We start from the raw sequence: 16,329 nt of genomic DNA, 5'->3' as shown, positions 1-16,329 counted from the left end.
GCAGGCATGTCGCCAGGCAGAAAAATATCAATGGAAAGAGAAATAACCCCAAAACAGTGTAACACCATTATTGGACACTTATGTTTTAGTAGGCTACACTGTAATAATAGTGGTCCTTCTGTGGCTCAGTTGGTAGAGCATGGCGCTTGTAACGCCAGGGTAGTGGGTTCGATCCCCGGGACCACCCATACGTAGAATGTATGCACACATGACTGTAAGTCGCTTTGGATAAAAGCGTCTGCTAAATGGCATATATTATTATATTATATATTATAATAATTGTGTAATTATAACACTATGAAAAGCTAAAATGCTATGTCTTCTTGAGAATTGGCAATTTTCCCTCTAAATGTTCAGGACAGCTGAAGGCCTGTTATACAGTAAGTAGCCTGTTGTCAACATTTACCATGTGAAAATGAAAACTTGAGTATATATCAAAACATTCATTCCATTTGATTCGAATGCTTGGATGACTTCCACAAGCGAATGTCCATAGTCTTTTGGAGGGCAAAGGAACAGTAAGGACTCGAAGAAGAACACAGTGAAGTGGAAATCAACAGAGAGAGCGAGAGAGAGATCTTTCCCACGAGCCGCTCCACTCTCGACCTCTGTGCTTATCATAAATTGTGTATTTGGCTTTACTTCAAATGGAGGGCCCTCAGAAACGCTACAAATATATCAGATTTCACCGGTCACCGCAGACTAAAAGCAAAAGCAAGAAAACCCTTTTTCTTCGGGGCAATGCTGATATTCTTCACGAAAAACACAACCATTTCAAGCTGCAGATTTGCAGGCCTCGGGGAAACACAGGCGGAGAACGATTGTCGGTCGAGATTTCTAATCTGGTTACCGGAGCCTACAGCGCAGGCCAGCACGACACAACACCGCTCATAGGACAGTCCCGCATCTTTACGACCTGACTGTCAACGCAGTGGTCTGGGGACAGCCTGTTTGTCACAACTAGCGACCTGTCAATCTCACCACAATGAAACTATGGAATTTCACATTCCTCAGATGACGCGAGCGGCATAAATACTTTTCATGTTAAGAGACATTTCCGTTAATAGGGGCACTTTAGCCTAAATAATAAGAGGGGCTTTATAGTGTCAAAGTAACCGCCTTTATAGACATGATCTGTAAATTAATAGGAATAAACTTTTATTCTTGAATTACATGCATAAAATATGAGATAATGTGATATGTTATTTGACACAACACGATTCAACACTGATTAATCTCGATTTATTTAACTCTGATTCTCATAAAATAAATAGGCCTACTATCTTTTTCTGAGAGAAGTAATCAGTTTGCCCAGGGGAAAAAAAATGTTAGCCTGCATGTAATTTTAATTTAATGTGTTTTTTTGTAATCGATGGCAAACGAAAGTTTTCTTTAAAAAATGTAAATACATCAATCCATTCTTCCTCTCCAACATGCAATAGGATGTAGGCCTAAACCTGAATGAGCTGTCGCGGATGTGACTTTCACAGAAATTCCCTGCACGGTTCCCATAACCTTCGCGTGCTTTGGGAGATTCTTCACACAATCGCCGCCCTGGGCTGCGCTCGTGACATCCGAGCTTTCCTCCCATAAATTATATGGGGTGATTCATTATTCAAACTGTCATACCAAGTTGCCAAAAGCAACATATTTGCGGAAATATCTATTTATAGAAGCAAATCCAATAATACAATACATCTTAAAATAAATATTTTAGACAAATGTAACAATGTTTTTATGACATCATGCAAACTGGGGGAACGAACAGCGCCGTAATTGCGCGTAATTGTGGCTGATAACTTTATCTAGGCTAAATCAAATAATACAAAACAGTATTAGTTCCAACCAAGTCTCTCAAACATGAATAAGCATACAGATCTCACTGAAGTGTAAAATGCTTCACTTACCACAAGGTTCCCTTTGTGTACGCATGCTGCGCCCGAACCCTGGATGACGCTGTCCAGCACCTGCACATCGCTGCTGGGGGAGTTTGAGCAGTTCCTCCGGCCCTGACGGATCTCCTCCTCGATATCTGAGAACCGAAAAGCGCACAGGGCAGACTTTCTGTCTGATTTGGTGAACACTCCGAAAAGGTGCGATTCCAGCCCCTCTCCGCTCCCGGAGTGGATTTCCGCGGGGTGAACGGAGACCAGCCGGTTGTAGATGTTTCCGTTATATCCACACTGAAGTGGCATCTGGATGAAGGACTCAGTGAGCTTTCGGCTTTCCGAGGTGGATTTTCGTGTGTTCTCAGTGTCCAGGCATATCCTTGCAAGGATGCTGTTCGGCTGGCTCTGCTTGTGGCCCATATTCGCGTCATTGTTAATAGCAATATAAGCGTAGCTCTTCTGGATGAAGGCATGAACGAAGTTGAGTTTATTCTTCTGCTTCACCTCCTGTTTGATCTTGAAGACGTTGTCCTCGGACGGGTTGATGTCATAGGTGAACAGCCTGGATAAATCATTGATGTTCAGGGACCGAATTGCGATTTCGGGTGTGTTCTCGAAGCGCAGGTCCTCCTTGCTGTGGTTCTTGGGGAAAAACTGGGTCCCAGCCCCGGTGTAAGTGGCCCCGACGAGGAGCCGGGTGTTACCCCCGTGGCTCCTGAAGATGAGCCCCACGGTGGAGGCGTTAGGGTGGTTGGCGGCGATGTTCAGCATGCTGGGGAACACGGTCTTCTCGCCATGAGGGGGGAACTCCACGGCTATCTCCGATATGTTTTCCATCTTCCTGAGCTCACAAAAGCCCTGGTACACCGAGCCGCATACCACCAGCACCCCCTGCTCCCTGTCCAGTTCGAGCAGCTTGTTGAAGTTGTCGGTGAGGGATTTGGGGTGCTCGCAGGGCGCCTGGGGCAGCTGCGGCGCATGGCACAACAGGTTGTCCTCCACCGGCCCCGTTCTCTTCTCCACTTCTACGCTCAGGGTCCCGTTAAGCTGGTACACCATGTTTACCGTAGCCAGGTAGACTTTTCTGCTAACCTCATCCACCACGAAGTTATTTGTCTGGTTTTGAGAGGCGAACGCCTGTTGGATCTGTAGCGCGCTGGCAAGGCTGTGATGGGCATTCCAGGGCGATTCGAGCACCAGAACGCCGAGAATCAGAACTGCTATCTTTTCCGAAGGAGGCATTTTTCCTTCTGGCCGGTTTCCGCGTGTTCTGTGCGGAGGGGTGCATTGAGTAAGGACAAAATAATGTGTTTGTTCCTACTGCGACAATCTAAGAGGAAATGCTGTTTCCTGCTCAAAATCCAAACACAGACTGACGCAATAAGAGTCGTGCTTCATTTTCCCAGTGCAGCTCACGGCGGAAGAGAGTTGAGCGCGCAAAGCTGTCTGCTGCCCCTCTTTCTGCCCACTCCACCTACAGCCCCGCTCCCAGCGGCTGCAATCCCAAACTCCCCATTAATTCTTATTATAGTATATAGGCCCACGCCTTGGAATTTCATAATTTAAAATGTGTTCAGTCAAAGTTCATTGTTGCGATTGGTGCATGCTAATTGTAGGCTATTTGCGTAATGTTCATCCACACACCAAGGCAGAACAATAATGGTGCAATTACTGTTAATGATCTCTCTCTCTATTTTTTTAAAACAAAATAATAATTTGAGAGGAATTTGAGGGGGAATAATAATTTGAGAAGAAAGTATAGCCTATGGTTCCGCTCCTCTTAGGGTTAATGGCGGGTCTTGCTCTCATCTCCTGCGGCCAGTTGGTCCCTTGGTTTTCAGATTAGTTCTGCCTGCAGATACGCAGAGGGCTCCGTCTGCTCTGCACACATACGGTGGGGGTAAGCTACGTGAAAGTGCTACCAGATGGGCACCACAGCGCACCTTTCCGGTTTTTGACATTCACATCTATTTAGCAGAGCTTTTGGGTCTGCGCCTCATAAATATTCTAAAGCAACACATGTGCACCTCTCAAAAATGTGTGATTAAGTTTAAAGAGACAATCTGCTGTTGCTAGATCCATTTTTTGGACTTCATATGTACCTAATGATTCTTGACTAATACAACTTTTAAATGAAATACAAAATAAAATAAAATGCTACTTGCCACATGCGCCGAATACAACAGGTGTAGGTAGACTTTACCGTGAAATGCTGAATACAACAGGTGTAGGTAGACCTTACCGTGAAATGCTGAATACAACAGGTGTAGGTAGACCTTACCGTGAAATGCTGAATACAACAGGTGTAGGTAGACCTTACCGTGAAATGCTGAATACAACAGGTGTAGGTAGACCTTACCGTGAAATGCTGAATACAACAGGTGTAGGTAGACCTTACCGTGAAATGCTGAATACAACAGGTGTAGGTAGACCTTACCGTGAAATGCTGAATACAACAGGTGTAGGTAGACCTTACCGTGAAATGCTTACTTTCAAGCCCTTAACTATATTTATTGAACTGCATTGTTGGTTAAGAAAATATTTACTAAATAAACTAACGTTTTAAAAATAAGTTACACAAAACAACAATATCGAGGCTATATACAGAGGGTTCAGGTTAGACGAGGTATGTAGCCACGCTCATGGGTTAAGTTCTACTGTCGTACCCACTCACAATCCAAAATATAGCCTACGCCTTTTTAACTCCAATGTTTGTAAACAAAGTAAATATAGAAACTCTGTATAATTTTGATATCATGGATATTCGGTGCTTGCATCCATAGCCCTGTCTATGAATTTTAGAGTGGTTACATTTCTCCAGCCCCATCCATCTGGTTTTTGCGAAACAGGGGAAGTTGATTTGTCTTTTATTGTTCAACTACTGATTGCCCCTTTAAACTTCCATTTTTCCCAAAACACAAATGAAGTGCTTCTTGTTAACAACTACACAATGAGAGAACATTGAAAAGCTCAAAGGGACTTTAAACAAAAAGTGACAGCGCAAATTGAGAGCCCGTAATGTTGGATTAGGCTACCCATGGATTTATTCTCTCAAAAGCCGTTAAAATAGGCCCACAGAAAGTAAATACAATTACCAAATGTGATGGCCATCACTCTGTTCTATTCGACGCATTCTAACGCATGCGTCATGCCAGTTTGGACAGTATCAAAGCCTGCTGGAACTATTATATCTCTCCGGCCAGCCCTGTTCCTCTCAGGTCGATGAACGCCTCCCATCACCACTTGGCGATGTTATTTGCGCTGATAAACACCCCCCGGGTCAATACGTGTTTACGTTTGCCCGCACTCACGCTCATCTAATCCGCCAGCGCGGAGGCGCAGGAAAGCGGTCTGATAAGGAACCAGCTGACTGATCGCAATGCAGGACCAACAGTCTCCACCACGCATACGTACAGCCTAAGCCTACACACACACCCTCCAACACACGCCCTAATGCTCCACTAAGAGTGAGAGTGGGAAGGGACCGGGAAAATAGACTGGGGAGAGAGGGGGTACCACGGGTCACTGCTGTCAAGGATCAGATATCAACGAAGAGTGCTGCGTTCTGGTTACACTCGATTATTCGTGACACCTCACCGAAGCGCGCGCGTGTGTGTGTGTGTGTTGAGGTAGGTTTATTTGTCTTATATGGGTCTTGTAATATATGCAACATAGATATGGTGCATAACGAAAAGGCATTTAAACAGTATTGGTGCGTGTAAGAGAGAGAGAGAGCGATAAACTTCCTGAGCCTTCTCTCACAGTGCTGTGAGGGCCTTCTGGAGTGAGAGACTGCTATTGTCTCTGTTGTCAGTGAAAACAGCTACTGCGCTCTACTCTGTGGTGGAGCTCCGAGGCCCGGGCTCTGCCCAACAACCTGTTTCCTGACAGATAAGAAACAACACCTCCATGTCAGTTGGCTTCATCTGTGTGTGTCATGTCAGGAAACTAAGGTGCTATAAACATGAGAGGATCGCCATCTAGTGGATTAATACAAACTTCAACAGGGCTTATTTATTCACAATATAATCAATTCACATTAAACACTGTAAACCACCATCAGTGCTTCAGCCTACTTTGTTCCTCAATTAAACATTGCATCCAGACATAGTGTGGTCCAGGCAGTTTAAGATTCTGTTTTACAACATTACTTTGCTTTAAATAATTGCTCTTATTGGTCCATTTCCTCCTTAACCTGAAGCAGGAGCTGGCCAGCATGGAGGAGATAATCACTTACCAATCCTACGAGAGAGCTAGACACACCCCAAACCCCTCCGATCCTCAACACACACTCACACACACACACACACACAAGTCAGGGGGCCAGGAGTTAGTCAGGAATGCACTTTTATTATCCCACATCAGAAGGCACTGGAGTGGTTTAGCACACAACCCTACCCTATATCACGCTGCATCGGAGGTCATGGCAAAGTCACACCAAGGTCAGAGGTCAACTCAGGAGCCACTCACCTGGGGAACCTTCAAGATCACAACAATGATCAGTATCTTTAAACTGATTGGTGTGTAATAACAATATCCATTGACTTAAATTAATTTCTATTTAGTGATTAGACTGACAATAAATTCAGTGCAGTTTCTGGTTTAAAACTGTTTCAAAGATCCTAAACATGCTGGTCCAAACACTATGGAAGGCTGGTCTGCAGCTCCCACTAGAAGTTATTATCTTCATCAAACAAGTGTCAGAATGTACTTCAGATGGACTCATTCATATCATCTAGGTCGACTGAAGCTCCATGAACAGATGAATGGTCTGATAAGACGGATAGAGAGCCATCGTATTCAGCAGCAATCAAGGACCAGGATTAGGAAACACACATCAGGTTATTAACAGTGAGTGTCTCAGAGCAATTACCCAGACAACCTTGTAAAGGTATATTCTGTTAGCCTGGTCCCATATCAGTTTGTGCTTAGTTTAGCCAACTCTTCTGTCATGTCACGACTGTGAGAGTTAGAGGAGTTGGCTAATAAAGCACATACAGATCTGGAAATGTGAAATAGGAAAGTTTTGGCACATAGGGCAGTATGCTGGAAAAACAGGGCAATGAGGAGAGATGGAGAGATAGGACAGTAAAAAGGCTGCGTTTACACAGGCAGCCCAATTCTGATCTGTTACCCACTAACTGGTCTTTTGACCAATCGCATTAGATCCTTTCACATCAGATTTTTCTCAGAGCAGATCTGATTGGTCAAAAAAAACATTAGTTAAAAAAAGATCAGATTTGGGCTGTCTGTCTAAACATAGCCATGGTGATGGAGTGAGTCACATTCTTCATACAGGCAGTGCATTGAACAACAGTAGCATGGCAGTGGAGACAGTTGTCTATGTCTGGCAGACAGTCTATGCCTTTTCAACATGGAATTCAGCTGACACAATGGGTGAGCACCAGTGAAAGCAATATCATGGCAACTCCACATTTCCTGCAAAGTGGCCTTATCTGTACCTATAGTTTCTGGTGGCTCTGTGGTGAGTGGCCCTAACTGTCAAACCCTCCCTATTTTCTAAGCTGGTGCCACTCTCTAAAAGTCATTAGAATTCATTACCTCTCCTAATTAATTTACTCTCCTTTTAAAAAAAAGACACCTTTAATAGGACGTAAATCATTGCTAGTAGAAACAGTACGGAAGCACGAGAAGTTTCAGCGCGACACTCAAAGTAATGTCCATCAGTCTTTTGTGTCCGGAAAACAAAGAGTACTCTGTAGAAAGGTTCCTTTTCATCTCAGAATCCATCGCGGTGGAAAAAGTGCGAGGCGGGGATTCATTCATCTTTTCATTTTCTACCAATAACAGACCGGTAGAGCACTTTCTTTATGAATGGCAACCAAATCAGAGTACCATTTATCTGCAGAGGGCCTGAGCCTCTGAGGTGAACGTCCAATCAGTTTCTTGACAAGCTCCTCTTTGTGCAGAGTGGGAGGAGCTTAACGCTACATGGTACTGAATAAAATGTAAAAAATAATATATATTAGAAAAAATAATAAACAACAATAATATACTTGATTAACCCCTAGAAGAAAATAAAAACAGTATGACGATGCAGCCTGTGAAAGAAATAAACACTATTTCTGAATGTAAACAAAGTCTCATCCTTCCTAAACAAAAGTCATGACTGAGTGGTATTCTCATCTTCCATCCTTCCTTCATTTTCTCCTCAGTCCAAATCCTGCCTCAGAGCTCAAACCGATACACTAATTCTACAGCGTCCATCAACACAACCACCACATCCCATTGGCAGTTGGGCTCTTCCTGCTTTCTGTGCGTGTGTGTGTGTGTGTGTGTGTGGAGACAGAGTATCCACCCTCGCGCATAGTCATAGAAACACACGTCTCCATTCGGTCATCTGGGCAGCTGCAGGGCACGGTGCGTGTAGCCCGACAGCGCATCCCAGTTCCTCCAGAGGAAGGCGAAGAGGAGGATGAGGAGGAGGGTGGAGAAGGACCGGGAGCGGGTTTTCATTAGAGGGACCACACAGTTGGCTACAGTGGAGACAAACACCAGGAGCACAGCCATAAGGGCCAGGAGGACATTGATGAGTTTCCCCAGCAGTGTCCGGGCCGTGGCGTTCTCCAGGCCCTCTAGCTGGACCACCTGCTGCTGCTGCTGCTGCAGCTCCATCTTAGAGATACGCGTCTGACACGCCTCCAGAGCTTCCTACAGGACAGGAGGATAGAAAAGGGTTAGACATAGTAGTACACAGTGTGGCTACACACAGTAAAGACTACAGGAAAAGGAGGACCGAGCACGCCCCCCATTCTCATCAACGGAGCAGGTTGAGAGCTTCAAGTTCCTTGGCGTCCACAGACAGTCGTAAAGAGGGCACGACAAAACCTATTACCCCTCAGGAGACTGAAAATATTTGGCATGGGTCCTCAGATCCTTAAAAGGTTCTACAGCTGCACCATCAAGAGCATCCTTACTGGTTGCATCACTGCCTGGTATGGCAACTGCTCGGCCTCCAACCGCAAGGCACTACAGAGGGTAATGCGTACGGCCCAGTACATCACCGGGGCCAAGCTTTCTGACATCTAGGACCTCTATACCAGGCGGTGTCAGAGGAAGGCCCTAAAAATTGTCAAAGACTCCAGCCACCCTAGTCATAGACTGTTCTCTCTGTTGCCACACGGCAAGAGGTACCGGAGCACCACATCTAGGTTCAAGAGGCTTGAAAACAACTTCTGCCCTCAAGCCATAAGACTCATGAACAGCTAATCAAATGGCTACCCAGACTATTGTACATATTACTTCAATTACCTCGACACCGGTGCCCGTGCACATTGATTTTGTACCGGTACCCCCTGTATATAGCCTCCACATTGACTTTGTACCGCTACCCCCTGTATATAGCCTCCACATTGACTTTGTACCGGTACCCCCTGTATATAGCCTCCACATTGACTCTGTACCGGTACCCCCTGTATATAGCCTCCACATTGACACTGTACCGGTACCCCCTGTATATAGCCTCCACATTGACTCTGTACCGGTACCCCCTGTATATAGCCTCCACATTGACTCTGTACCGGTACCCCCTGTATATAGCCTCCACATTGACTCTGTACCGGTACCCCCTGTATATAGCCTCCACATTGACTTTGTACCGCTACCCCCTGTATATAGCCTCCACATTGACTCTGTACCGGTACCCCCTGTATATAGCCTCCACATTGACACTGTACCGGTACCCCCTGTATATAGCCTCCACATTGACTCTGTACCGGTACCCCCTGTATATAGCCTCCACATTGACTCTGTACCGGTACCCCCTGTATATAGCCTCCACATTGACTCTGTACCGCTACCCCCTGTATATAGCCTCCACATTGACTCTGTACCGGTACCCCCTGTATATAGCCTCCACATTGACTCTGTACCGGTACCCCCTGTATATAGCCCCGCTATTGTCATTTACTGCTGCTCTTTAATTATCTGTTAGTCTTATCTCTTTTTGTTGTTGTTGCTATTTTGGTATTTTCTTAAAACTGCATTGTTGGTTAGGGGCTTGTAAGTAAGCATTTTACTGTAAGGCCTACACCTGTTGTATTCAACGCAAGTGACAAATAACATTTGATCTGACTTGATTTTGAGTGTCTGACAGACAAATAGCAAAGACAATTCCATATAGAACTCTTAACACCACCTACAGCCAAGAAGGGGAAACGTAGGTTAAAGACAAGGCCATAAAACACACACACACACACACACACACACACAGGTTACTTTTTTGGCACTAACTTGAAAGAACTCAACACAACATCTGTTACATTATGGGGCTTGTTCTAAAGGATTCCAATGAAACAAAATATAATTATTAAGTAATTATAGTGCTATTATCTGACCCAATCATGTGTTTTAAATACCAGGTCAATATTAGGGCCGTCAGAGTTTTAATTTTAAAAAAATGTATCCCTTTTTTCTCCCCAATTTCGTGGTATCCAATTGGTGGTAGTTACATTCTTGTCTCATCGCTGCAACTCCCATACGGACTCGGGAGAGGCGAAGGTTGAAAGCCATGCATCCTCCGAAACACAACCCAACCAAGCCGCACTGCTTCTTCACACAATGCCCATCCAACCCGGAAGCCAGCCGCACCAATGTGTCGGAGGAAATACCGTACACCTGGCGACCGTGTCATCATGCATGCACCCGGTCCGCTACAGGAGTCACTAGAGCGCGTTGGGACAAGGACATCCCTGCTGGCCAAACCCTCCCTAACCCAGAAGACACTGGGCCAATTGTGCGCCGCCCCATGGGCCTCCCGGTCACAGCCTGCTGCGACAGAGCCTGGACTCAAACCCAGAATCTCTGGTGGCACAGCTCTTAGACCACTGTGCCACCCGGGAGGCCCGGGCTGTCATAGTTAATCAGTTAACTCAAATGTATTTATATTTTAGTACAAACATTTTCATTGCAATTAATCGCATCGTCTAAAAGCATTCAAAATACACAGAAAACACCTCAAATACATAATCTATACAGCCAAAAAACAACAATGCAATGTAAAAACAAGCTGACACTAAGGTTAAAAAAGTGTGATTTCTCAATTGACCTAATTTTGCTAACCGTTACTTTAGACAAAATCAAGATGTCAATATTCTTGTAATGTTTTTTTTGTATGAAAAATCTTGAATTACAGCCTAATTTGAGCAAATTCAGAATTGGCTAATTATCGTGATTAATCACAGCAAATCCTGTGATTAACTCAATTACATGTTTTTATCGTTTGAAAGCCCTAGTAAAATAGTGAACTGTAAATTAACCTGGTAGTTGTACACAAAGATTAAACAACACTGGCTTATGTCTGATTGGGTTTGTTCCTCATAACTGTGCAAGGCTTTCTGTTTGTCTTCAGATAAAGTTGTGATTATGAAATTAATCACAGTCATACAGTTGTCTGGCTATCTAGTTTGTGTACAGTGTGTGTGTGTGTGTACATGCATGACTGTGACTGACCTGTATGTCTCTGGCTCTCTCGTAGGACTGGTAAGCTATCTTCTCCTCCATGCTGGCCAGCTCCTGCTTCAGGTTGAGGATCTCATTCTGGTGGAGCTCTGTCAGATCATTCAGCTGCTCCTCCAGACGCTCACACCTACAGAGGAACACACACGTTAATCTAACAGCTTACACAGACATATACACAGACAGAGACACAGAGATGGATGGACGGATGGATGACACACGTGTGCCCCATAGACAAACACAGGTTCCAGTTTTTCCTGGACAAGAGGTTAAAGAGCTTTCAGGTGGAATGACATCTGACTGGATGGATGATTATCTGTGAGCTGATCAGCACATGCTTACTCACCTGCTGATGAGAGTGACCAATGGCAGATAATCAGCAGTTTGACACTGACCAATCAGGAGGGAGAGGGAGGATGTGATTGTCTGTGAATGCATGCATGCGTGTTTGTGATTAAGTGAATCACACCACCAGTCTGATCTCGTTATGTCTTACTTAACCAGTTTAAGAGTCACATTTTAATAAGATGTACAACTATGCCCTCTGGTACTGCACACACACACACACACACACACACACACACACACACACACACACACACACACACACACACACACACACACACACACACACACACACACACACACACACACACACACACACACACACACACACACACACACACACACACACACGCTCTGGTGGTTAATCAGACAATAAACATATCAGAATATAGGTGAATCAGAGAGGGGAAGATGGGGAAGTGGAGGAGGGGGAAGCTACTGCAGAACGTCCTGTACCATCCTGATACTGCTGACTGCACCAAAACCGAAATGCCAAGCCTACGGGCAAAGTTTCCTCTAGGAGTTATACAGGTAGGAGGCTCCATATTCTAAACAATGGTTCAAACACAGTGTTTTAACCATAACTGTGTGGTCAATGCTCAGAACATGGTCATCAGCAGAAGACATGCTCCATGCTCATTCTGCTGGACCTTATTTTTAGCCTGAAAGACAAAAAAACACACATACTTGTGCCCCTGATGGACATTTTAGAGAGAAAAATGTTTTTGTCTCCTCTTCATGAAAATCCTCTCCCCCTCCCTTGACTAACATGCCCTGAGATAGCAACACATGCCCTGAGATAGCAACACATGCCCTGAGATAGCAACACATGCCCTGAGTTAGCAACACATGCCCTGAGATAGCAACACATGCCCTGAGATAGCAACACATGCCCTGAGATAGCAACACATGCCCTGAGATAGCAACACATGCCCTGAGATAGCATCACATGCCCTGAGATAGCAACACATGCCCTGAGATAGCAACACATGCCCTGAGATAGCAACACATGCCCTGAGTTAGCAACACATGCCCTGAGATAGCAACACATGCCCTGAGATAGCAACACATGCCCTGAGATAGCAACACATGCCCTGAGATAGCAACACATGCCCTGAGATAGCAACACATGCCCTGAGATAGCAACACATGCCCTGAGATAGCAACACATGCCCTGAGATAGCAACACATGCCCTGAGATAGCAACACATGCCCTGAGATAGCAACACATGCCCTGAGATAGCAACACATGCCCTGAGTTAGCAACACATGCCCTGAGTTAGCAACACATGCCCTGAGATAGCAACACACGCCCTCAGATAGATCTGTGATAGGACAGGACAAGATCCTTGTGCTAGGGACTGGTTTGCAGTAAAGTGCTTCTTCCTTGTTCCTCCACAGCAGGGACTTTTCCCTGGCCACCTACACTCGGCCGGCTTTAAGGGAGTTTCAGGGTTTCCGCTTCACGTCTCAAGTCAGCGTTTTGACCCCCCCCCCCCCACCCCCCTTTGAGACAATGCTGTTTTGTAAAAAGTGCCAAATAAATAGACTTGAATGGGTTCTCTGTACCTGTTGTGTCTTTACTAAATGGTACATACACCTCTTCACTTTAGTAGTCTAGGGCTGATCTCTCTGCCTAAATGATGGATACTGTCACTAGTTTACAATTCAGTTTTAAGGGCAATAAAGCTTTGACCTGTCTTATGTTGATTAGAGTGGGTTTGGTTTCAGTGAAAACACACCTGCACATCAATATCACTTTGCAATAACCTTCCAAATGCTAACCTTATACATCTCTGTGTGGGGTTTTTCCTACAGGGCTCTCACTCCCTCTAGCACTCTCCTTCTATTCTCTCTCTACATATATAGTGTGTTAAGTACAATGATGTATATAAAACCTGGATTGCTGATGCTATGTATTGGCCAACGAGAGGCTTTGAAGCCACCGGTTGGCCATTTTGGTACTCCCCAGTAGGAGCAGTCCGTCATAGGAACGAATGGAATTCTACAGTATTTCAATTGAATGTTTCAAGGACAAAATTATATTTAATTGTAGTGGGGACAGTAACATTAGTAATCGCTAAAAATGATACTTTAAGGAAAATGTTATTTTTTATGTTTAGCTCACATAATATAATTTGTAAGTATGCATTAAGGTGTCTGTCATAGAATAAATGTGGCAAAAGCAAAGAGAAATAAATGGATTTCTATAGCTTCCAAAATATTTTTGCAATGGCGGGGAAGTGCCAAGATGGAGGCACAGTGGCATCAAAACAGCACCCCTGTCAGAAATTTAGTAATATATATATATATATATATATATATATATATATATAAATCATTGGTTAAGTAAGTCAGTACCTAAATTGTTCATCCTGCAGGGCCTGCATGATGACAGCATGTCCTCTAGCTCCCTCTCCCTCCCTACCTGAATCGTTCCTCCTGCAGGGCCTGCATGATGACAGTGTAGTCTCTCTGATAGTGACTCTTCAGCCCCTCCAGATTCTCCTCTAGTCTCCCCTGGCCCTCCTGCACCTCCTGTAGCAGCATGTCCAGGCTAGAGCTCTGGCTCCTCTCCAGGGTGTTCCCCTTGGAGCTGGGGGGGCCTCCGGGAGCCCCTGTGGTGCTATTGGCCCCTGCCGACCCCGACGTAGCGCTGGAGCAGTCATCCTCGCTGCCGTACTTGGGGCTGGACTGCAGATGGTGGTGCCCTGCGCTGCCCAGAGAACTCCCCCCGGCCCCAGTCACCCCCTCCTCGCCCCCTGACGGATCCTCCAAGGAGTCCTTCAGCCCGGGGATATTGTCGGCGCTGCCAAACTTGTTGCGGAGCAGTGAGGCAATCTCCCGGGGCTTTGAGACGACCCCGGCGGCGGCGGAGTGCGTGGCCTGGGAGAAGCTGGAGAGGCCTCCCTTGACACTGTCCACCACGCCCTCGCTGAAGCCTGTGACCTTTGCCCCCACGTCCTTCAGGCCCTGCTGCATGTCCCTGAGGACGTCCTTGGGCTGGCGAGGGATGCCGTTGTGCTCCACCTCCCTCAGCTTGCGGTGGTAGTGCTCCAGCTTCCTCTGCAGCTGCTGGATGGTCTGGGCGGACTTCTGGTTCTTCTTCTCAAACACCTGCAGTTATATAGGACACTTATGTGTCTGTTATAGGATACTTATATAAATATATATACACACACACAGAGTTGAAGTCGGAAGTTTACATACACCTTAGCCAAATACATTTAATCTCAGTTTTTCACAAATCCTGATATTTAATCCGAGTAAAAATTCCCTGTCCTAGGTCAGTTAGGATCACCACTTCATTTTAAGAATGTGAAATGTCAGAATAATAGTAGAGAGAATAATTTATTTCAGCTTTTATTTCTTTCATCACAATCCCAGTGGGTCAGAAGTTTACATGCACTCAATTAGTATTTGGTAGCATTGCCTATACAATATTTAACTTGGGTCAAACGTTTCGAGTAGCCTTCCCACAATAGGTTGGGTGAATTTTGTCCCATTCCTCCCAACAAAGTTGGAGTAAGGTTTGTAGGCCTCCTTTCTCGCACAAGCTTTTTCAGTTCTGCCTACAAATTTTCTATAGGATTGAGGTCAGGGCTTTGTGATGGCCACTCCAATACCTTCACTTTGTTGTCCTTAAACCATTTTGCCACAACTTTGGAAGTATGCTTGGGGTCATTGTCCATTTCGAAGACCCATTTGCGACCAAGCTTTAACTTCCTGACTGATGTCTTGAGATGTTTCTTCAATATATCCATATCATTTTCTTGTTTTACTGTGGATATAGATACTTTTGTACCCGTTTCCTCCAGCATCTTCACAAGGTCCTTTGCTGTTGTACTGGGATTTATTTGCACTTTTCGCACCAAAGTATGTTCATCTCTAGGAGACAGAACGCATCTCCTTCCCGAGCTGTATGATGGCTGCGTTGTCCCATGATGTTTATACTTGCGTACTATTGCTTGTACAGAGGAATGTGGTACCTTCAGGTGTTTGGAAATTTCTCTCAAGGATGAACAAGACTTGTGGAGGTCTACAATCTTTTTTTCTGAGGTCTTGGCTGATTCATTTTGATTTCTCCATGATGTCAAGCAAAGACGCACTGAGATTGAAGGCAGTCCTTGAAATACATCCACAGGTACACCTCACATTGACTCAAATGATGTCAATTAGCCTATCAGAAGCTTCTAAAGCCATGACATAATTCTCTGGAATTTTCCAAGCTGTTTAAAGCCACGGTCAACCTAGTGTATGTAAACTTCTGACCCACTGGAAATGTGATACAGTGAATTAATCTGTCTGTAAACAATTGTTGGAAAAATTACTTGTGCCATGCACAAAGTAGATGTCCTAACCGACTTGCCAAAACTATCGTTTGTTAACAAGACATTTGTGGAGTGGTTGAAAAATGAGTTTTAATGACTCCAACCTAAGTGTATTTAAACTTCCGACTTCAACTGTATATATATACACATACTATAAATATTATAGCACGTACGTGTTTATAGTACACATATATCTCGGCTTGTTACAGAAATTGTAACTCGATAAATCAGCCCTTCTTGCTCAGTGAAATATTACAAACAAGGAGACTGGCTGACACACACACAAT

The 16,329-nt window shown here is 44.8% G+C and overlaps 2 protein-coding genes across 4 annotated transcripts in view; both read right to left on the bottom strand.

Annotated features, from left to right (window-relative positions):
- The window catches only part of LOC124016934 (plexin-D1-like), a 136,611-nt gene extending 133,249 nt beyond the window's left edge, over window positions 1-3,362 (bottom strand). The window contains exon 1 of the mRNA XM_046332270.1: window positions 1,908-3,362. Within this exon, the coding sequence (XP_046188226.1) occupies window positions 1,908-3,131 (1,224 nt within the window). The 5' untranslated portion in view covers window positions 3,132-3,362. The remainder of the gene's footprint in view (window positions 1-1,907) is intronic.
- Window positions 3,363-6,219: 2,857 nt separating this feature from the next.
- LOC124016936 (transmembrane and coiled-coil domains protein 1-like) overlaps window positions 6,220-16,329 on the bottom strand; it is a 28,155-nt gene continuing 18,045 nt past the window's right edge. For all 3 annotated transcript variants that reach the window (XM_046332271.1, XM_046332272.1, XM_046332273.1), the window contains exons 3-5: window positions 14,140-14,828; window positions 11,361-11,496; window positions 6,220-8,561 (exon numbers count right to left, since the gene is read on the bottom strand). In XM_046332271.1, the coding sequence (XP_046188227.1) occupies window positions 8,247-8,561; window positions 11,361-11,496; window positions 14,140-14,828 (1,140 nt within the window). In that variant the 3' untranslated portion in view covers window positions 6,220-8,246. The remainder of the gene's footprint in view (window positions 8,562-11,360; window positions 11,497-14,139; window positions 14,829-16,329) is intronic.

This window comes from Oncorhynchus gorbuscha, unplaced genomic scaffold (assembly GCF_021184085.1).
Source record: "Oncorhynchus gorbuscha isolate QuinsamMale2020 ecotype Even-year unplaced genomic scaffold, OgorEven_v1.0 Un_scaffold_1227, whole genome shotgun sequence".
Classification (NCBI taxonomy): Eukaryota; Metazoa; Chordata; class Actinopteri; order Salmoniformes; family Salmonidae; genus Oncorhynchus; species Oncorhynchus gorbuscha.
The sequence above is the reverse complement of the archived record's forward strand: the minus strand, read 5'-3'. Positions and strand labels throughout refer to the sequence as shown.